Below are 22420 nucleotides of genomic sequence, written 5' to 3'. Positions count from 1 at the left end.
CTCTTAATGTTAGCTAACAGCAGTGTACAGGTGTTTCATTCACCTCGTGGAAAGACAAAGTAAGTTTTTTATAGTTGTGAAAACTTGATAAAATAAAGTCACGAAACATTCAGATTACAAAATTTTAAACTCAAACTCATGGAATTAATAATAAAGATAAAATAAAATAAAGTGCAGTACATTGACACTCATCTTTTGCACAAAAACCAGAAGAAGCAGAATCATTTATATTCTGAGTCATGGGTGAAGTGGTCTAATTCTGTTTCTTAATGAATATGAATTTCCATTAGCAGTTCGGTATGTATGAGACTGTAGTAAAGTATGAGCCTAGTGTCGCAAAGTCTAGAACGCTGGACTTTGTGTTTCTTAATGTTCAAATTCATGCGAGAAATTTATACGTGTTTTGCCAATAGTAGATACACATAACAACTACCCTTAATCAAGTCATCCAGTAACATTCTGGTACTCTTTGTTTGAACCACATTTAGAACCACAATGTATCTGCCTCAATAATAGGCTTTGATTGTTGAAAATTGAATCTCTAGGAAGAGTTGATAAATACAATTAAATGAGTTGATGAACGTATCTGTAAGACCGAACGTATCTGTATGTATAATTTGAAGTTCTCTTTTATGGCGAGAGGGGAGAGCGACCATTCGCCGAAAGGTAGTTGTCTATGATACTTGCACTTATGTCATAAACATCCAATGAAAAGCCCTTACCAGCTTTAATCTGACTATAGATATTGGGAATTTCTGTAGATGTCTATTAGAGATGCACCATGAATATGGACTTTTTATGAAGCTGTAGACCCTGTATGGATCTCTGATAGATAGATAGGAGTGTTCATGTGGGGAGTGAGAGAATATATCAAGAAATGGGCATAGAGGATAATTAAGATGAAAAGTTTGACTCTTGGTGACAACAGAGTGTTAAAATTAAGCTTAACAGACTGTATTAACTGATTTTAAACCGATCTTTCATTGTTTTTTTTTTTTTTTTACCTTTATTGTTTTAACGTTACATTCTCAATAGGCTTAATGTTCTATATATTTTCAGTCATACTAATGTCACGTTGAGCAGCTAAGTGCTGCAATGTTATTCCTAGATTATCTCGAATATCGATATCTCTGCCTTGCTCTTTCACCAGCCACTTAATCATCTGAAGGTTTTCTCTTTGGGTAGCCACGTGCCGCAATGTTATCCCAAACTTATCTTGGAATATCAATATTACAGACTCGCTCTGCATCAGAATTCTTCTATCACACGTGGGCTTAATGTCAATCGACTTTTGCGGATCTGGAAAATTATTTGCAAGCCAAATGAAGAAGAATTTTTTTATCTTACAGTTTCTTTTCTCCGTAGAGATGTCGAAAATATTTTTATAGTATTGGTCACATATGATATCGTCCAATACTATTTCTCAGAAAGAAGTCTTGGATGTAGAGCTCAATAGTTGTTTGGATAACTGATCGTTGAAAAAGGCACGAATTATTTCATTGGTCAACTCAAGCAGAATTTTCTTCTAAATAAATATTTGTAATTTCGAGATGGAATGGATTTCATCTGATTTTTTAAATCATACATTTAGATAATCGGCGACAAAATATTCCATAAAAGTAAGGTGAATGAAATGTGCTCTCTGGTTGGTTATATTGTCACAATGCTAGTTCGATCGGTACCTCTACTGATATTGTCTTTCAATTTCTTCATTTTGTCCATTCCTTTCAGAGACAATTTGCATGTCCCTGAATATTTGTCTTCAAGCAAGTCGTACATTGTTAATCGTTCTTAGGCCTTCAGAAATTGTCTCTTCAAATCTTTAAAAGCAAAAGCTATGCTGCCCTACACGTTAAGACGCTACGCCATTTTTTTTTTTTTTTTTATACCAACAGTTATGGGATATTAGCCCATGTACGAATCAGTCAAAATTAAATTTATTTGTGCTTTTGCTATGCTTTTGCCGATGAAGAATTTTCAGCTTCGATCGGTGCTACTCACACTATGAGTTCGTAAGTGGAGTATGAAATACGACTTTTAAAAAAATCTCATCATAAACGTGGTGCGTTCTGATATAGGTTCTCAGTGCTGTTAACAATCTCTTATCTCTTTTGCGCTGCCGAGGTCGTGGGTGGCTCTGTCTCTGTTCTAGGGAGTTTGTTACATTGCCAGCTAATTTTGGAACGCACGCTACACCAGGAACTCAAAATCACAGAGAATGCGGTGTGTTTAGGGGTGCAGCTTCTTTCTTTAAAAAAGTTTTCCTCTCGCGCCAGACTTGACTTAAGTATATGCGGTACCAACGGCGCCAAAATACCCTAGATCGGTGGTGATTAATTGTTGTGACGTTGAGCATCTGCGTGGGGCAAAGATGAGCGGGTGTTTTGAATACCGCTGGAGTTGTAGCGATGACGGCGATAATGTTAAGGATTGATATTCTAGTGAATATACTTATTTTTTGGATCATTAAATAATTCGAATATTAGTGTGAGGTCCAAAAATTAAATCACGGAAGTTAAGTGTTACGCAATGTGCACGATGACATTCATGTTATGTATTAATAGATGAATAATACTCGATTTTTGCAAGGCTAACCAGAGTTTAAGCAAACTATATAAAAAAGAACTGAGCCCCATTTAAGAATGTATAGGAAGTACCGTATTCAAAATTCCATTGTAATGAGATTTATGTGTTCTTGAACATATAAAATTCTGAAAGAGACTCTTCCACTTTATTGACAATTGGAAGAACAATAAGTTTTAACAAGAATAATGTCAAAAAGTTATTATGAAAAACCATGATAAAATTGGTCGATACCAAATATTTTGATGAATGTATTTTTTTGTTATATGTATATTGTAACCTGATCTGACTTATTTTTGTATAATTTTTCACTGTTTTGTTTTATATTCAATATGTTTTTTTTAACTTCAACATTTAACTTCAAGATGTCTGAAAATTTGCATTTATTTTCTTGCTTAGGATTCTTCATATCAAAGATTTTTTCAACAACTTTGACATTCTTTCTTAAATCTGTACTATAAAGTACAAGCCTTTTGGAATGACGTGTCATATGCAACTCCTGGACTCAAACATATCGAAAATTGATTGGTTTGGTATTTATGGGTATAGATGAATCATGTACAACCGAGTTGAAGTGGAGTAACAGTAATATACTTATACTGTCATAAGTCTATTCTATAATTTTATGTACAATTCAGAGCTTACAATGAAAAAAACGCGGCAGTGTTGTGACGCCACATATTACAATTTTTTAAAAGTACCTACTGTAGCCTCTTGCACAGTAAATTTGCCAAATATACGTTAAATTTGAACTTATTTCATACTTAAGTAATTATTATTAATAATAAAATTATTGATTACATATTAATAAAAGAATGAGTTAATAATATACGCAGGTCCATTAATATACTTATACTGTTATAGGTAATACATTAAAGAGCATATCATAGTCAATATCTGTCTTCACCACAACCAGATAAATTAATTAGTCATCCACATACTAATTTTGTAATAGTTTCTAAGGGTGTAAAACATCAGTGACAGTGTGTATAAACGCGTTGTTAATCGTAGGGTGCGGAAAATAGTGAGTATCACTGTTTATGCCAAGCTCTCCCCAAACTCCTTTATTACCAATATCACAAGAGCAGGCGACTACTTCATATCCGGCTAGGTCGAACAGTGATAAGGCTTCATTTAATATTAATTTATTCATTGGTTGATCAAATTTGTAATACATCAGTTTTTTCCAGTTATTAAAGAGTCCACGAACCATAATGACTTGAACTTTCGTACAAGGACCAACCATTTTTTCCAGTCTCAAGTCAAACCATATTTCCAGTGTAAAAGCCATCTCATCATAAGTTAACACCGCAATTTTTCCCATGGGTGTCAATACTTTGCTTTTTTCACCCATCACTGTCAAAACGTCTGAGATAAATCCTTCAGATATGACGAACTTGGTTAAAGCCCATCTTCACAGTGACGATAGTGAAGGGAATGGAAAATCCAATTTATTCCTCAAGTATCTATAAGCTTTTGGGTTCACACTCTGTAGGGAAATAGCGCAGCAAAATCACAATGGATCAATTGACCCATTTACACCCTTCTAAAATGTAACGAATTTGTCCTTCCGTGACTTAGGATTGCAGGATGGAATGTAAAATACTTTTCTGTTGTTGTTTGCATGCATTCTGTTCGATTTCCGCTGATCCCAGTTTTGTATACAGTTTCTCATTTAACTTCTGCAATTCACTGATTTCGACAAACAGTTTGTTCTTTTCATCCTGTTCCTTTTTCAAGTCAAGAGCATATGCTGCACATTGAGCCCGAAGTTGTTCAATTTCCCCCTCGTCTTTGGTCTTTGAATTCTTGTAGAATTGAACAAGCGTTTGGAGATAATTAATTTGTTCAATGGGCGATTTAATTCTTGTTTCAGGGTCTTCTTCGGTAGGCTTTGCCTCATTTGCAGTTTTTCTTTCGACGAGGTGCTCAGTAATAAATCTGAAAACAATTTTGAAAAATTATGTTGCAATGATCGAAGTAAGAGTGAAGTAATTCAGAAAATTTTTCGGAAGAAGCCTTACTGTTTCGTTCGCTTCCATGCTGGAGATCCTTCTTCGCCGACAGATTCACGTTTCTCTTCTTTCACGGTGTAACTACAACTAAATTAATAATAATGACTTCAGCTGTAATTTACAAACTAATTATTTATTTAAAACGGCACCTCTTAGACGGACTAAAAACAAGCGGAAATTCGTGATTTTTTCACAATAAGTGTATTTTTTTATTCGAAGATTTTCTGCATCATTGACTTCATCAAGTTTGGTACTTTGTGTATTTTTTTAAATTAAATTGGCATAAGTGCCATTGAATAGCTGCTGGTGGCATACTGCATGCCAAACATAAAAACAGGTTCTGAATATGTTATAGTAAATGCTGTTTCTATCATTAATTTTTCTTATTAACAAAATTATAGTCATTTCAAGTTGAAAGTAAAACTTTTGTACTCGACTTCCAGTTAAAAGCTGAATTTTTGTTTTCAGCTTTCAACTGGAAACGACCATAATTTTGTTAATAAAAAAATCATTGATCGAGCAGCATTTACACATTTTGTGAAATTTTTTTTTCGAGTTTTAGATCACCAAACTCTAGGTTTTCTTGATCACTTCAGAGCATGACAATAATGGGAATGCAGTACGCCACTGGCAGCTATTCAATGACTTTGATGCCAATTTCATTTTAAAAAATACACAAAGTACCACATTCGATGGAGCCAATGATGTAAAAAATCTATCAATGAAAAAAATACAGTTCTTGAGAAAAAAAAAATGAATCTCCGCTTCTTTCAGCCCGTCTACACTGAGATACATCCTTAACATAGAAGATCACACATCTCCAAGACCTACTTCAAATTCTCAGGTTTCGCTGTGCACCTCATGGCTTTGTTAGTAGCAATATCATGATGGTGCTTTCGACATCTACCCAATCGTTCCGATCTTAAAAAACAAGGGATAAATACTATTGCACAATGAGCATTGCGTAAAATAAATGACTGGCTTATGTATATACCTCCTGGGAAATGTTGCTACAGCTCTCACGTCATGTTTTGTGTTCTCATCAATTGGTGTATCATCTACCTGGTATCTTGTACTGCACTCGGTAGTATTATACAACGATTTCGGTATCATATTTTCAGCGAATTGATCTGAAAGTTTCTCACGTAGCGTCGGAGTTGTAAAGAGAGAAACGATTTCAGGACTCTGGTTCGATGCAGATACATTGAGTTTGTCTTGTTCACAGCTAATTTCTTCAGCATCGGGCGGTTTTTTCTTTGACACTGAACTTTGCGTACGAAGTACAAATTCTTTACGAATAATTTTGAAATCCAACTGTTCTCTTACTCTCGAATTACTATCTTCTGTCAGATACAACGTAGGAACTGCATGAGGTACAAGGCGCCTACGTCTTTTATTCCTTGTTGCTGTTTGTATTTCAGCGCTAGCAGGATTCACGAATGATTGTTCGGTAAAATGAATCGAACATATTCTAGCTGAAAGAAACAAGAAAAATAGTTGTTCATTGACAGAAAGAGGTGGCGTTCAAAAATAATGAATTAAATTCATATGGATAATTAATACTCACCATGTTGGTGGTTTGCCGGCATTTTTACCGTCCCAATTCTCTTCAGCCAACCTTCACGCATCACGTCAACATCAGGCAGACGAAAAAAACTGATATATTCATCAGAAATTTTTACGTTTGAACGATTATTTCCACAACACTGCACAATGCAAGAATACGCCATTTCCAATATAAACTATATATTTATCTGCGATTAACAATTGGAATAATCTATTTTCGAAATTGTAATGACCATTGCGTGTTTATGTACTCTACAATACGCTACACTCTCTACACGATAGCGCTGCCGAGCAGGGGAGCATTTGCCGGAAAAATAATTCCCTAACAATATAGGGATTTCTTTAGACAGCTGGTACACATCTCACTTAACGGCCTTGACCTCGAAAAAAAGGGCATTTCGTAGAAGTTCTGGACACACCGTGTATACTCACGTGGCGCTCTACACGATGGCGTTACTGAGCAGGGTAGCATTCGCCAGAAATATAATTCCCTAATAATGTGAGGATTTCACTAGACAGTTGGTACACATCTCACTTAAAGACTTTGTCGCGAAGTGAGGGGGATGTCGTAGGAGGTTGCTGGCCATGACAGTTTTGTTGTTAGGGTAGGTTCACATAAACGCGGCGGCGCGGAGCGAAGTCAAACGGTAATCAATCAAAATGCTTCAAATCTAGTGAACGATATATTTCCAGCATTTCGATCAGTTACCGTCAGGCCACGGTCGTTTCATGCCTGGTGTTGACTAAAGCAGTATCACCAACATTTGAATTTTCCCCCACGCCCCTAAGAAATTCAAAAACCCCTCATATCAAACTAAAACCCTCTCAATCGACAAATGGGAAGATGGAAAAATAGGTAGAAAATGTACGTTTCTGTTATAATATCTATGCATGACTGAAGATATATTTACGGTTTACAGCCTTGGGTTAATTTTCGTAACAGTTTGGCGGGTCTGGGCGAGTTTGTGGGTATCAGCAGTTTCAGGTATTATCAACCAAGGAACTAATCACGCCGGTAAAAGAAGATCTTCATGACCAACAACCATCGCGTGCAAAGCGTTGGTAACATACCGAAGTCGTAGTGAATTTAAAAAGTTGAAGAAACCTCGCGTAAGAAATACGTAACGCCGAAATTATACGACAAAAAAATGAATGTCGATAAAATACTAAGATGTGTATCGTTTATATTTACCTGAATGTATCAAATCTTCTGAGGGTAGCACTAGCATCTCTAAGATGTTCAATTTATGTTGTCAAAGTTTTTTACAAAGTCAACTTTAAGCTGCAAATACTTCCAAATTATGTTGAACCATTTCATGATTAGTTCCAATCGATTCAACAATATTTCGAAGCGGAAATTTGTCGATTTGTTGAGCAGTTTTGAAATTGTAAATTAACATAATTCAATCTGTCGAGAAAAAGTAAGATGAAGGTAAAAGCGCCTTTGGATTTTTGGCAGAAATTTATACGACTTTGAAAAGTGCTGCAATTAATTCTGTGGGGCACTATTCCGACGTAATTTGGCGAGAGAAATCGATTAAACGCAGTCCCAATACGCTGCGAGCAACGCCTGTAATGTTACAGCCGAAAAACTCATGATTTTCGTCGTTCTTTCTCTGCTGCTGGTCCTACGCTATTTCTGATGTGTTTTCTGAGTTCCTGGGCGTCGAATTAGTGTAGAAAACGTCATACGAATCGATTCCCTGAAAAAAGATTTTTCGGCCAAAAAAAATCCAAGGCTAACCCCTTTGCATTTTTGGTGAAAATTTCGACGACTTTGGAAAGTGCTGCAATTAATTCTGTAGGGCACTATGCCGACGTAATTTTGCGAGAGAAATCGATTGAACGCAGTCCCAATACGCTGCGAGCAACACCTGCAAAGTTACAGCCGAAAAACTAATGATTTTCGTCGCCATTTCTCTGCTGCTGGTCCTACGCTGGTTTGGATGTGTTTTCTGAGTTCCTGGGCGTCAAATTAGTCTAGAAAACGTCAGACGAATCGATTTCCAGACAAAAGATTTTTCGGCCAAAAAAAATCCAAGGCTAACCCCTTCGCATTTTTAGTGAAAATTTCGACGACTTTGAAGAGTGCTGCAATTGATTCCGTGGAGCACTCTTCCGACGTAATTAAGCGAGAGAAATCTATTAAACGCAGTCCCAATACGCTGCGAGCAACACCTGTAAAGTTACCACCGAAAAACTCATGATTTTCGTCGTCATTTCTCTGCTGCTGGTCCTACGCTGGTTTGCTTGTGTTTTCTGAGTTCCTGGGCGTCGAATTAGTCTAGAAAACGTCATACGAATCAATTCCCAGACAAAAGATTTTTCAGCCGAAAAAAATCCAAGGCTAACCCCTTTGCATTTTTGGTGAAAATTTCGACGACTTTGAAGAGTGCTGCAATTAATTCTTTAGGGTACTATTCCGACGTGATTTTGCGAGAGGAATCGATTAATCGCAGTCCCGATACGCTGCGAGCAACACCTGCAAAGTTACAACCGAAAAACTCATGATTTTCGTCGTCATTTCTCTGCTGCTGGTCCTTCGCTATTTCCGATGTGTTTTCTGAGTTCCTGGGCGTCGAATTAGTCTGAAAAACGTCATACGAATCGATTCCCAGACAGAAGATTTTTCAGCCAAAAAAAATCCAAGGCTAACCCCTTTGCATTTTTGGTGAAAATTTCGACGACTTTGAAAAGGGCTGCAATCAATTACAAGGGCACTATTCCCACGTATTTCTGCGAGAAAAATCGATTAAACGTAGTCCCAATACGCTGCGAGCAACACCTGTAAAGTTACAACCGAAAAACTCATGATTTTCGTCGTCATTTCTCTGCTGCTGGTCCTACGCTGGTTTAGATGTGTTTTCTGAGTTCCTGGGCGTCGAATTAGTCTGGAAAACGTCATACGAATCGATTCCCAGACAAAAGATTTTTCGGCCGAAAAAAATCCAAGGCTAACCCCTTTGCATTTTTGGCGAAAATTTCGACGACTTTGAAAAGTGCTGCAATTCAGTCTTTAGGGTACTATTTCCACGTGATTTTGCGAGACGACTTGATTAATCGCAGTCCCGACACGCTGCGAGCAACACCTGCAAAGTTACAGCCGAAAAACTGCAGATTTTCATCGTCATTTCTCTGCTGCTGGTCCTAGGCTATTTTTCATGCGTTTCTGAGTTCCTGGGCGTCGAATAAGTCTAAAAAGCGTCATACGGATCGATTCCCAGACGAAAGATTTTTCGGCCAAAAAAAATCCAAGGCTAACCGCTTCGCATTTTTGGCGAAAATTTCGACGACTTTGAAGAGTGCTGCAATTCATTCTTTAGGGTACTATTCCGACGTGATTTTGCGAGACGAATCGATTGATCGCAGTCCCGATACGCTGCGAGCAACACCTGCAAAGTGACAGCCGAAAAACTGCAGAATTTCATCGTCATTTCTCTGCTGCTGGTCCTAGGCTATTTTTCATGCGTTTCTGAGTTCCTGGGCGTCGAATGAGTCTAAAAAGCGTCATACGGATCGATTCCCAGACGAAAGATTTTTCGGCCAAAAAAAATCCAAGGCTAACCGCTTCGCATTTTTGGCGAAAATTTCGACGACTTTGAAGAGTGCTGCAATTCATTCTTTAGGGTACTATTCCGACGTGATTTTGCGAGACGAATCGATTGATCGCAGTCCCGATACGCTGCGAGCAACACCTGCAAAGTGACAGCCGAAAAACTGCAGAATTTCATCGTCATTTCTCTGCTGCTGGTCCTAGGCTATTTTTCATGCGTTTCTGAGTTCCTGGGCGTCGAATGAGTCTAAAAAGCGTCATACGGATCGATTCCCAGACGAAAGATTTTTCGGCTAAAGAAAATCCAAGGCTAACCCTCTTTGCATTTTTGGTGAAAGTTTCGACGACTTTGGAAAGTGCTGCAATTAATTCTGTAGGGCACTATTTCGACGTAATTTTGCGAGAGAAATCGATTAAACGCAGTCCCAATACGTTGCGAGCAACACCTGTAAAGTTACAACCGAGAAACTCATGATTTTCGTCGTCATTTCTCTGCTGCTGGTCCTACGCTGGTTTGGATGTGTTTTCTGAGTTCCTGGGCGTCGAATTAGTCTGGAAAACGTCATACGAATCGATTCCCAGACAAAAGATTTTTCAGCCAAAAAAAATCCAAGGCTAACCCCTTTGCATTTTTGGTGAAAATTTCGACGACTTTGAAAAGTGCTGCAATTAATTCTGTAGGGCACTATTCCGACGTAATTTTGCGAGAGAAATCGATTAAACGCAGTCCCAATACGCTGCGAGCAACACCTGTAATGTTACAGCCGAAAAACTCATGATTTTCGGCGTCATTTCTCTGCTGCTGGTCCTTCGCTATTTTTGATGTGTTTCCTGAGTTCCTGGGCGTCGAATAAGTCTAGAAAACGTCATACGAACCGATTCCCAGAGAAAAGATTTTTCGGCCGAAAAAAATCCAAGGCTAACCCCTTTGCATTTTTGGTGAAAATTTCGACGACTTTGAAAAGTGCTGCAAATAATTCTGTAGGGCACTATTCCGACGTAATTTTGCGAGAGAAATCGATTAAACGCAGTCCCAATACGCTGCGAGCAACACCTGTAAAGTTACAGCCGACAAACTCATGATTTTCGTCGTCATTTCTCTGCTGCTGGTCCTACGCTATTTTTGATGTGTTTTCTGAGTTCCTGGGCGTCGAATGAGTCTAGAAAACGTCATACGAATCGATTCCCAGACAAAAGATTTTTCGGCCAAAAAAAATCCAAGGCTAACCCTTTTGCATTTTTGGTGAAAATTTCGACGACTTTGAAAAGGGCTGCAATTGATTCTGTAGGGCACTATTCCGACGTAATTTTGCGAGAGAAATCGATTAAACGCAGTCTCAATACGCTGCGAGCAACACCTGTAAAGTTACAGCCGAAAAACTCATGATTTTCGACGTCATTTCTCTGCTGCTAGTCCTACGCTATTTTTGATGTGTTAGCTGAGTTCCTGGGCGTCGAATTAGTCTACAAAACGTCATACGAATCGATTCCCAGACAAAAGATTTTTCGGCCAAAAAAAATCCAAGGCTAACCCCTTTGCATTCTTGGTGAAAATTTCGACGACTTGGAAAAGTGCTGCAATTAATTCTGTAGGGCACTATTCCGACGTAATTTTGCGAGAGAAATCGATTAAACGCAGTCCCAATACGCTGCGAGCAACACCTGTAAAGTTACAGCCGAAAAACTCATGATTTTTGCCGTAATTTCTCTGCTGCTGGTCCTACGTTGGTTTGGATATGTTTTCCGAGTTCCTGGGCGTCAAATGAGTCTAGAAAACGTCATACGAATCGATTTCCAGACAAAAAATTTTTCGGCCAAAAAAAATCCAAGGCTAATCCCTTTGCATTTTTAGTGAAAATTTCGACGACTTTGAAGAGTGTTGCAATTGATTCCTTGGGGCACTATTCCGACGTAATTTAGCGAGAGAAATCGAATCAACGCAGTCCTAATACGCTGCGAGCAACACCTGTAAAGTTACCACCGAAAAACTCATGATTTTCGTCGTCATTTCTCTGCTGCTGGTCCCACGCTGGTTTTGTTGTGTTTTCTGAGTTCCTGGGCGTCGAATTAGTTTAGAAAACGTCATACGAATCAATTCCCAGGCACCAGATTTTTCGGCCGAAAAAAATCCAAGCCTAACCCCTTTGCATTTTTGGTGAAAATTTCGACGACTTCGACAGGTGCTGCAATTAATTCTTTAGGGTGCTATTCCGACGTGATTTTGCGAGAGGAATCGATTAATCGCAGTTCCGATACGCTGCGAGCAACACCTGCAAAGTTACAACCGAAAAACTCATGATTTTCGTCGTCATTTCTCTGCTGCTAGTCCTGCGCTATTTTTGATGTGTTTTCTGAGTTCCTAAGCGTCGAATTAGTCTAGAAAACGTCATACGAATTGATTCTCAGACCAAAGATTTTTCGGCCCAAAAAAATCCAAGGCTAACCCCTTTGCATTTTTGGTGAAAATTTCGACGACTTTGAAAAGTGCTGCAATTAATTCTGTAGGGCACTATTCCGACGTAATTTTGCGAGAGAAATCGATTAAACGCAGTCCCAATACGCTGCGAGCAACACCTGTAAAGTTACAGCCGAAAAACTCATGATTTTCGTCGTCATTTCTCTGCTGCTGGTCCTACGCTATTTTTGATGTGTTTTCTGAGTTCCTGGGCGTCGAATTAGTCTAGAAAACGTCATACGAATCGATTCCCAGACAAAAGATTTTTCGGCCAAAAAAAATCCAAGGCTAACCCCTTTGCATTTTTGGTGAAAATTTCGACGACTTTGAAAAGTGCTGCAATTAATTCTGTAGGGCACTATTCCGACGTAATTATGCGAGAGAAATCGATTGAACGCAGTCCCAATACGCTGCGAGCAACACCTGTAAAGTTACAGCCGAAAAACTCATGATTTTCGTCGTCATTTCTCTGCTGCTGGTCCTACGCTATTTTTGATGTGTTTTGTGAGTTCCTGGGCGTCGAATTAGTCTAGAAAACGTCATACGAATCGATTCCCAGACAATAGATTTTTCGGCCAAAAAAAATCCAAGGCTAACCCCTTTGCATTTTTGGTGAAAATTTCGACGACTTTGAAAAGTGCTGCAATTGATTCTGTAGGGCACTATTCCGACGTAATTTTGCGAGAGAAATCGATTGAACGCAGTCCCAATACGCTGCGAGCAACACCTGTAAAGTTACAGCCGAAAAACTCATGATTTTCGTCGTCATTTCTCTGCTGCTGGTCCTACGCTATTTTTGATGTGTTTTGTGAGTTTCTGGGCGTCGAATTAGTCTAGAAAACGTCATACGAATCGATTCCCAGACAAAAGATTTTTCGGCCAAAAAAAATCCAAGGCTAACCCCTTTGCATTTTTGGTGAAAATTCCGACGACTTTGAAAAGTGCTGCGATTAATTCTGTAGGGCACTATTCCGACGTAATTTTGCAAGAGAAATCGATTAAACGCAGTCCCAATACGCTGCGAGCAACACCTGTAAAGTTACAGCCGAAAAACTCATGATTTTCGTCGTCATTTCTCTGCTGCTGGTCCTACGCTATTTTTGATGTGTTTTCTGAGTTCCTGGGCGTCGAATTAGTCTAGAAAACGTCATACGAATCGATTCCCAGACAAAAGATTTTTCGGCCAAAAAAAATCCAAGGCTAACCCCTTTGCATTCTTGGTGAAAATTTCGACGACTTTGAAAAGTGCTGCAATTAATTCTGTAGGGCACTATTCCGACGTAATTTTGCGAGAGAAATCGAATAAACGCAGTCTTAATACGCTGCGAGCAACACCTGTGAAGTTACAGCCGAAAAACTCATGATTCGCGTCGTCATTTCTCTGCTGCTGGTCCTACGCTATTTTTGATGTGTTTTCTGAGTTCCTGGGCGTCGAATTAGTCTAGAAAACGTCATACGAATCGATTTCCAGACAAAAGATTTTTCGGCCAAAAAAAATCCAAGGCTAACCCCTTTGCATTCTTGGTGAAAATTTCGACGACTTTGAAAAGTGCTGCAATTAATTCTGTAGGGCACTATTCCGACGTAATTTTGCGAGAGAAATCGAATAAACGCAGTCTTAATACGCTGCGAGCAACACCTGTAAAGTTACAGCCGAAAAACTCATGATTTTCGTCGTCATTTCTCTGCTGCTGGTCCTTCGCTATTTTTGATGTGTTTTCTGAGTTCCTGGGCGTCAAATTAGTCTTGAAAACGTCATACGAATCGATTCCCAGACAAAAGATTTTTCGGCCAAAAAAAATCCAACGCTAACCCCTTTGCATTTTTGGTGAAAATTTCGACGACTTGGAAAAGTGCTGCAATTAATTCTGTAGGGCACTATTCCGACGTAATTTTGCGAGAGAAATCGATTAAACGCAGTCTTAATACGCTGCGAGCAACACCTGTGAAGTTACAGCCGAAAAACTCATGATTTTCGTCGTCATTTCTCTGCTGCTGGTCCTACGCTATTTTTGATGTGTTTTCTGAGTTCCTGGGCGTCGAATTAGTCTAGAAAACGTCATACGAATCGATTCCCAGACAAAAGATTTTTCGGCCAAAAAAAATCCAAGGCTAACCCCTTTGCATTTTTGGTGAAAATTTTGACGACTTTGGAAAGTGCTGCAATTAATTCTGTAGGGCACCATTCCGACGTAATTTTGCGAGAGAAATCGAATAAACGCAGTCTTAATACGCTGCGAGCAACACCTGTAAAGTTACAGCCGAAAAACTCATGATTTTCGTCGTCATTTCTCTGCTGCTGGTCCTACGCTATTTTTGATGTGTTTTGTGAGTTCCTGGGCGTCGAATTGGTCTAGAAAACGTCATACGAATCGATTCCCAGACAAAAGATTTTTCGGCCAAAAAAAATCCAACGCTAACCCCTTTGCATTTTTGGTGAAAATTTCGACGACTTGGAAAAGTGCTGCAATTAATTCTGTAGGGCACTATTCCGACGTAATTTTGCGAGAGAAATCGATTAAACGCAGTCTTAATACGCTGCGAGCAACACCTGTGAAGTTACAGCCGAAAAACTCATGATTTTCGTCGTCATTTCTCTGCTGCTGGTCCTACGCTATTTTTGATGTGTTTTCTGAGTTCCTGGGCGTCGAATTAGTCTAGAAAACGTCATACGAATCGATTCCCAGACAAAAGATTTTTCGGCCAAAAAAAATCCAAGGCTAACCCCTTTGCATTTTTGGTGAAAATTTTGACGACTTTGGAAAGTGCTGCAATTAATTCTGTAGGGCACCATTCCGACGTAATTTTGCCAGAGAAATCGATTAAACGCAGTCCCAATACGCTGCGAGCAACACCTGTAAAGTTACAGCCGAAAAACTCATGATTTTCGTCGTCATTTCTCTGCTGCTGGTCCTTCGCTATTTTTGATGTGTTTTCTGAGTTCCTGGGCGTCAAATTAGTCTTGAAAACGTCATACGAATCGATTCCCAGACAAAAGATTTTTCGGCCAAAAAAAATCCAAGGCTAACCCCTTTGCATTTTTGGTGAAAATTTCGACGACTTTGAAAAGTGCTGCAATTAATTCTGTAGGGCACTATTCCGACGTAATTTTGCCAGAGAAATCGATTAAACGCAGTCCCAATACGCTGCAAGCAACACCTGTAAAGTTACAGCCGAAAAACTCATGATTTTCGTCGTCATTTCTCTGCTGCTGGTCCTACGCTATTTTTGATGTGTTTTGTGAGTTCCTGGGCGTCGAATTAGTCTAGAAAACGTCATACGAATCGATTCCCAGACAAAAGATTTTTCGGCCAAAAAAAATCCAAGGCTAACCCCTTTGCATTTTTGGTGAAAATTTCGACGACTTTGAAAAGTGCTGCAATTAATTCTGTAGGGCACTATTCCGACGTAATTTTGCGAGAGAAATCGATTGAACGCAGTCCCAATACGCTGCGAGCAACACCTGTAAAGTTACAGCCGAAAAACTCATGATTTTCGTCGTCATTTCTCTGCTGCTGGTCCTACGCTATTTTTGATGTGTTAGCTGAGTTCCTGGGCGTCGAATTAGTCTACAAAACGTCATACGAATCGATTCCCAGACAAAAGATTTTTCGGCCAAAAAAAATCCAAGGCTAACCCCTTTGCATTCTTGGTGAAAATTTCGACGACTTTGAAAAGTGCTGCAATTAAATCTGTAGGGCACTATTCCGACGTGATTTTGCGAGAGAAATCGAATAAACGCAGTCCTAATACGCTGCGAGCAACACCTGTGAAGTTACAGCCGAAAAACTCATGATTTTCGTCGTCATTTCTCTGCTGCTGGTCCTACGCTATTTTTGATGTGTTTTCTGAGTTCCTGGGCGTCGAATTAGTCTAGAAAACGTCATACGAATCGATTCCCAGACAAAAGATTTTTCGGCCAAAAAAAATCCAAGGCTAACCCCTTTGCATTTTTGGCGAAAATTTCGACGACTTTGAAAAGTGCTGCAATTAATTCTGTAGGGCACTATTCCGACGTAATTTTGCGAGAGAAATCGATTAAACGCAGTCCCAATACGCTGCGAGCAACACCTGTAGAGTTACAGCCGAAAAACTCATGATTTTCGTCGTCATTTCTCTGCTGCTGGTCCTACGCTATTTTTGATGTGTTTTCTGAGTTCCTGGGCGTCGAATTAGTCTAGTAAACGTCATACGAATCGATTCCCAGACAAAAGATTTTTCGGCCAAAAAAAATCCAAGGCTAACCCCTTTGCATTCTTGGTGAAAATTTCGACGACTTTGAAAAGTGCTGCAATTAATTCTGTAGGGCACTATTCCGACGTAATTTTGCGAGAGAAATCGAATAAACGCAGTCTTAATACGCTGCGAGCAACACCTGTAAAGTTACAGCCGAAAAACTCATGATTTTCGTCGTCATTTCTCTGCTGCTGGTCCTACGCTATTTTTGATGTGTTTTCTGAGTTCCTGGGCGTCGAATTAGTCTAGAAAACCTCATACGAATCGATTCCCAGACAAAAGATTTTTCGGCCAAAAAAAATCCAAGGCTAACCCTTTTGCATTTTTGGCGAAAATTTCGACGACTTTGAAAAGTGCTGCAATTAATTCTGTAGGGCACTATTCCGACGTAATTTTGCGAGAGAAATCGATTAAACGCAGTCCCAATACGCTGCAAGCAACACCTGTAAAGTTACAGCCGAAAAACTCATGATTTTCGTCGTCATTTCTCTGCTGCTGGTCCTACGCTATTTTTGATGTGTTTTGTGAGTTCCTGGGCGTCGAATTAGTCTAGAAAACGTCATACGAATCGATTCCCAGACAAAAGATTTTTCGGCCAAAAAAAATCCAAGGCTAACCCCTCTGCATTTTTGGTGAAAATTTCGACGACTTTGAAAAGTGCTGCAATTAATTCTGTAGGGCACTATTCCGACGTAATTTTGCGAGAGAAATCGATTGAACGCAGTCCCAATACGCTGCGAGCAACACCTGTAAAGTTACAGCCGAAAAACTTATGATTTTCGTCGTCATTTCTCTGCTGCTGGTCCTACGCTATTTTTGATGTGTTTTCTGAGTTCCTGGGCGTCGAATTAGTCTAGAAAACGTCATACGAATCGATTCCCAGACAAAAGATTTTTCGGCCAAAAAAAATCCAAGGCTAACCCCTTTGCATTTTTGGCGAAAATTTCGACGACTTTGAAAAGTGCTGCAATTAATTCTGTAGGGCACTATTCCGACGTAATTTTGCGAGAGAAATCGATTAAACGCAGTCCCAATACGCTGCAAGCAACACCTGTAAAGTTACAGCCGAAAAACTCATGATTTTCGTCGTCATTTCTCTGCTGCTGGTCCTACGCTATTTTTGATGTGTTTTGTGAGTTCCTGGGCGTCGAATTAGTCTAGAAAACGTCATACGAATCGATTCCCAGACAAAAGATTTTTCGGCCAAAAAAAATCCAAGGCTAACCCCTCTGCATTTTTGGTGAAAATTTCGACGACTTTGAAAAGTGCTGCAATTAATTCTGTAGGGCACTATTCCGACGTAATTTTGCGAGAGAAATCGATTGAACGCAGTCCCAATACGCTGCGAGCAACACCTGTAAAGTTACAGCCGAAAAACTCATGATTTTCGTCGTCATTTCTCTGCTGCTGGTCCTACGCTATTTTTGATGTGTTTTCTGAGTTCCTGGGTGTCGAATTAGTCTAGAAAACGTCATACGAATCGATTCCCAGACAAAAGATTTTTCGGCCAAAAAAAATCCAAGGCTAACCCCTTTGCATTTTTGGTGAAAATTTTGACGACTTTGGAAAGTGCTGCAATTAATTCTGTAGGGCACCATTCCGACGTAATTTTGCCAGAGAAATCGATTAAACGCAGTCCCAATACGCTGCGAGCAACACCTGTAAAGTTACAGCCGAAAAACTCATGATTTTCGTCGTCATTTCTCTGCTGCTGGTCCTTCGCTATTTTTGATGTGTTTTCTGAGTTCCTGGGCGTCAAATTAGTCTTGAAAACGTCATACGAATCGATTCCCAGACAAAAGATTTTTCGGCCAAAAAAAATCCAAGGCTAACCCCTTTGCATTTTTGGTGAAAATTTCGACGACTTTGAAAAGTGCTGCAATCAATTCTGTAGGGCACTATTCCGACGTAATTTTGCCAGAGAAATCGATTAAACGCAGTCCCAATACGCTGCAAGCAACACCTGTAAAGTTACAGCCGAAAAACTCATGATTTTTGTCGTCATTTCTCTGCTGCTGGTCCTACGCTATTTTTGATGTGTTTTCTGAGTTCCTGGGCGTCGAATTAGTCTAGAAAACGTCATACGAATCGATTCCCAGACAAAAGATTTTTCGGCCAAAAAAAATCCAAGGCTAACCCCTTTGCATTTTTGGTGAAAATTCCGACGACTTTGAAAAGTGGTGCAATTAATTCTGTAGGGCACTATTCCGACGTAATTTTGCGAGAGAAATCTATTGAACGCAGTCCCAATACGCTGCGAGCAACACCTGTAACGTTACAGCCGAAAAACTCATGATTTTCGTCGTCATTTCTCTGCTGCTGGTCCTACGCTATTTTTGATGTGTTTTGTGAGTTCCTGGGCGTCGAATTAGTCTAGAAAACGTCATACGAATCGATTCCCAGACAAAAGATTTTTCGGCCAAAAAAAATCCAAGGCTAACCCCTCTGCATTTTTGGTGAAAAGTTCGACGACTTGGAAAAGTGCTGCAATTAATTCTGTAGGGCACTATTCCGACGTAATTTTGCGAGAGAAATCGATTGAACGCAGTCCCAATACGCTGCGAGCAACACCTGTGAAGTTACAGCCGAAAAACTCATGATTTTCGTCGTCATTTCTCTGCTGCTGGTCCTACGCTATTTTTGATGTGTTTTCTGAGTTCCTGGGCGTCGAATTAGTCTAGAAAACGTCATACGAATCGATTCCCAGACAAAAGATTTTTCGGCCAAAAAAAATCCAAGGCTAACCCCTTTGCATTTTTGGTGAAAATTTTAAAGACTTTGGAAAGTGCTGCAATTAATTCTGTAGGGCACCATTCCGACGTAATTTTGCCAGAGAAATCGATTAAACGCAGTCCCAATACGCTGCGAGCAACACCTGTAAAGTTACAGCCGAAAAACTCATGATTTTCGTCGTCATTTCTCTGCTGCTGGTCCTTCGCTATTTTTGATGTGTTTTTTGAGTTCCTGGGCGTCAAATTAGTCTTGAAAACGTCATACGAATCGATTCCCAGACAAAAGATTTTTCGGCCAAAAAAAATCCAAGGCTAACCCCTTTGCATTTTTGGTGAAAATTTCGACGACTTTGAAAAGTGCTGCAATTAATTCTGTAGGGCACTATTCCGACGTAATTTTGCCAGAGAAATCGATTAAACTCAGTCCCAATACGCTGCAAGCAACACCTGTAAAGTTACAGCCGAAAAACTCATGATTTTTGTCGTCATTTCTCTGCTGCTGGTCCTACGCTATTTTTGATGTGTTTTGTGAGTTCCTGGGCGTCGAATTAGTCTAGAAAACGTCATACGAATCGATTCCCAGACAAAAGATTTTTCGGCCAAAACAAATCCGAGGCTAACACCTTTGCATTTTTGGTGAAAATTTCGACGACTTGGAAAAGTGCTGCAATTAATTCTGTAGGGCACTATTCCGACGTAATTTTGCGAGAGAAATCGATTAAACGCAGTCCCAATACGCTGCGAGCAACACCTGTAAAGTTACAGCCGAAAAACTCATGATTGTCGTCGTCATTTCTCTGCTGCTGGTCCTACGCTATTTTTGATGTGTTAGCTGAGTTCCTGGGCGTCGAATTAGTCTACAAAACGTCATACGAATCGATTCCCAGACAAAAGATTTTTCGGCCAAAAAAAATCCAAGGCTAACCCCTTTGCATTCTTGGTGAAAATTTCGACGACTTTGAAAAGTGCTGCAATTAATTCTGTGGGGCACTATTCCGACGTAATTTTGCGAGAGAAATCGAATAAACGCAGTCTTAATACGCTGCGAGCAACACCTGTGAAGTTACAGCCGAAAAACTCATGATTTTCGTCGTCATTTCTCTGCTGATGGTCCTACGCTATTTTTGATGTGTTTTCTGAGTTCCTGGGCGTCGAATTAGTCTAGAAAACGTCATACGAATCGATTCCCAGACAAAAGATTTTTCGGCCAAAAAAAATCCAAGGCTAACCCCTTTGCATTTTTGGCGAAAATTTCGACGACTTTGAAAAGTGCTGCAATTAATTCTGTAGGGCACTATTCCGACGTAATTTTGCGAGAGAAATCGATTAAACGCAGTCCCAATACGCTGCGAGCAACACCTGTAGAGTCACAGCCGAAAAACTCATGATTTTCGTCGTCATTTCTCTGCTGCTGGTCCTACGCTATTTTTGATGTGTTTTCTGAGTTCCTGGGCGTCGAATTAGTCTAGTAAACGTCATACGAATCGATTCCCAGACAAAAGATTTTTCGGCCAAAAAAAATCCAACGCTAACCCCTTTGCATTTTTGGTGATAATTTCGACGACTATGGAAAGTGCTGCAATTGATTCTGTAGGGCACCATTCCGACGTAATTTTGCGAGAGAAATCGATTAAACGCAGTCCCAATACGCTGCGAGCAACACCTGTAAAGTTACAGCCGAAAAACTCATGATTTTCGTCGTCATTTCTCTGCTGCTGGTCCTACGCTATTTTTGATGTGTTTTCTGAGTTCCTGGACGTCGAATTAGTCTAGAAAACGTCATACGAATCGATTCCAAGACAAAAGATTTTTCGGCCAAAAAAAATCCAAGGCTAACCCCTTTGCATTTTTGGTGAAAATTTCGACGACTTTGAAAAGTGGTGCAATTAATTCTGTAGGGCACTATTCCGACGTAATTTTGCGAGAGAAATCGAATAAACGCAGTCTTAATACGCTGCGAGCAACACCTGTGAAGTTACAGCCGAAAAACTCATGATTTTCGTCGTCATTTCTCTGCTGCTGGTCCTACGCTATTTTTGATGTGTTTTGTGAGTTCCTGGGCGTCGAATTAGTCTAGAAAACGTCATACGAATCGATTCCCAGACAAAAGATTTTTCGGCCAAAAAAAATCCAAGGCTAACCCCTTTGCATTTTTGGTGAAAATTTCGACGACTTTGAAAAGTGCTGCAATTAATTCTGTGGGGCACTATTCCGACGTAATTTTGCGAGAGAAATCGATTGAACGCAGTCCCAATACGCTGCGAGCAACACCTGTAAAGTTACAGCCGAAAAACTCATGATTTTCGTCGTCATTTCTCTGCTGCTGGTCCTACGCTATTTTTGATGTGTTTTCTGAGTTCCTGGGCGTCGAATTAGTCTAGAAAACGTCATACGAATCGATTCCCAGACAAAAGATTTTTCGGCCAAAAAAAATCCAAGGCTAACCCCTTTGCATTTTTGGTGAAAATTTTGACGACTTTGGAAAGTGCTGCAATTAATTCTGTAGGGCACCATTCCGACGTAATTTTGCCAGAGAAATCGATTAAACGCAGTCCCAATACGCTGCGAGCAACACCTGTAAAGTTACAGCCGAAAAACTCATGATTTTCGTCGTCATTTCTCTGCTGCTGGTCCTTCGCTATTTTTGATGTGTTTTCTGAGTTCCTGGGGGTCAAATTAGTCTTGAAAACGTCATACGAATCGATTCCCAGACAAAAGATTTTTCGGCCAAAAAAAATCCAAGGCTAACCCCTTTGCATTTTTGGTGAAAATTTCGACGACTTTGAAAAGTGCTGCAATTAATTCTGTAGGGCACTATTCCGACGTAATTTTGCCAGAGAAATCGATTAAACGCAGTCCCAATACGCTGCCAGCAACACCTGTAAAGTTACAGCCGAAAAACTCATGATTTTCGTCGTCATTTCTCTGCTGCTGGTCCTACGCTATTTTTGATGTGTTTTCTGAGTTCCTGGGCGTCGAATTAGTCTAGAAAACGTCATACGAATCGATTCCCAGACAAAAGATTTTTCGGCCAAAAAAAATCCAAGGCTAACCCCTTTGCATTTTTGGTGAAAATTTCGACGACTTTGAAAAGTGCTGCAATTAATTCTGTAGGGCACTATTCCGACGTAATTTTGCGAGAGAAATCGATTGAACGCAGTCCCAATACGCTGCGAGCAACACCTGTAAAGTTACAGCCGAAAAACTCATGATTTTCGTCGTCATTTCTCTGCTGCTGGTCCTACGCTATTTTTGATGTGTTTTGTGAGTTCCTGGGCGT

At 39.8% G+C, this 22420-nt stretch overlaps 1 protein-coding gene across 1 annotated transcript; it reads right to left on the bottom strand.

The window, feature by feature from the left end:
- Positions 1-3395: 3395 nt before the first annotated feature.
- On the bottom strand, positions 3396-6421 carry LOC124406365. The gene is made up of 4 exons (XM_046881764.1): positions 6166-6421; positions 5593-6073; positions 4608-4685; positions 3396-4524 (listed from the first exon to the last, which is right to left on the bottom strand). Exons 1-4 carry the CDS (start codon positions 6326-6328, stop codon positions 4161-4163), a joined length of 1086 nt encoding a protein of 361 aa, XP_046737720.1. The 5' UTR covers positions 6329-6421; the 3' UTR covers positions 3396-4160.
- Positions 6422-22420: the final 15999 nt, after the last annotated feature.

Source organism: Diprion similis, chromosome 5 (genome assembly GCF_021155765.1).
Source record: "Diprion similis isolate iyDipSimi1 chromosome 5, iyDipSimi1.1, whole genome shotgun sequence".
Lineage (NCBI taxonomy): Eukaryota > Metazoa > Arthropoda > Insecta > Hymenoptera > Diprionidae > Diprion > Diprion similis.
Note: the sequence above shows the minus strand (reverse complement) of the source record. Positions and strands in the feature narration are given on the sequence as shown.

What these genes read in the sequence shown, in the direction of transcription:
- LOC124406365 (XM_046881764.1), bottom strand. Translation starts at nt 6,328, where the DNA reads ATGGCGTATTCTTGCATTGTGCAGTGTTGTGGAAATAATCGTTCAAAC. An exon ending in GCCGGCAAACCACCAACATG is followed by an intron (nt 6,074 to 6,165) that starts GTGAGTATTAAT and finishes TGTTTCTTTCAG; the next exon opens with CTAGAATATGTTCGATTCAT. An exon ending in GCATGGAAGCGAACGAAACA is followed by an intron (nt 4,525 to 4,607) that starts GTAAGGCTTCTT and finishes AATTGTTTTCAG; the next exon opens with ATTTATTACTGAGCACCTCG.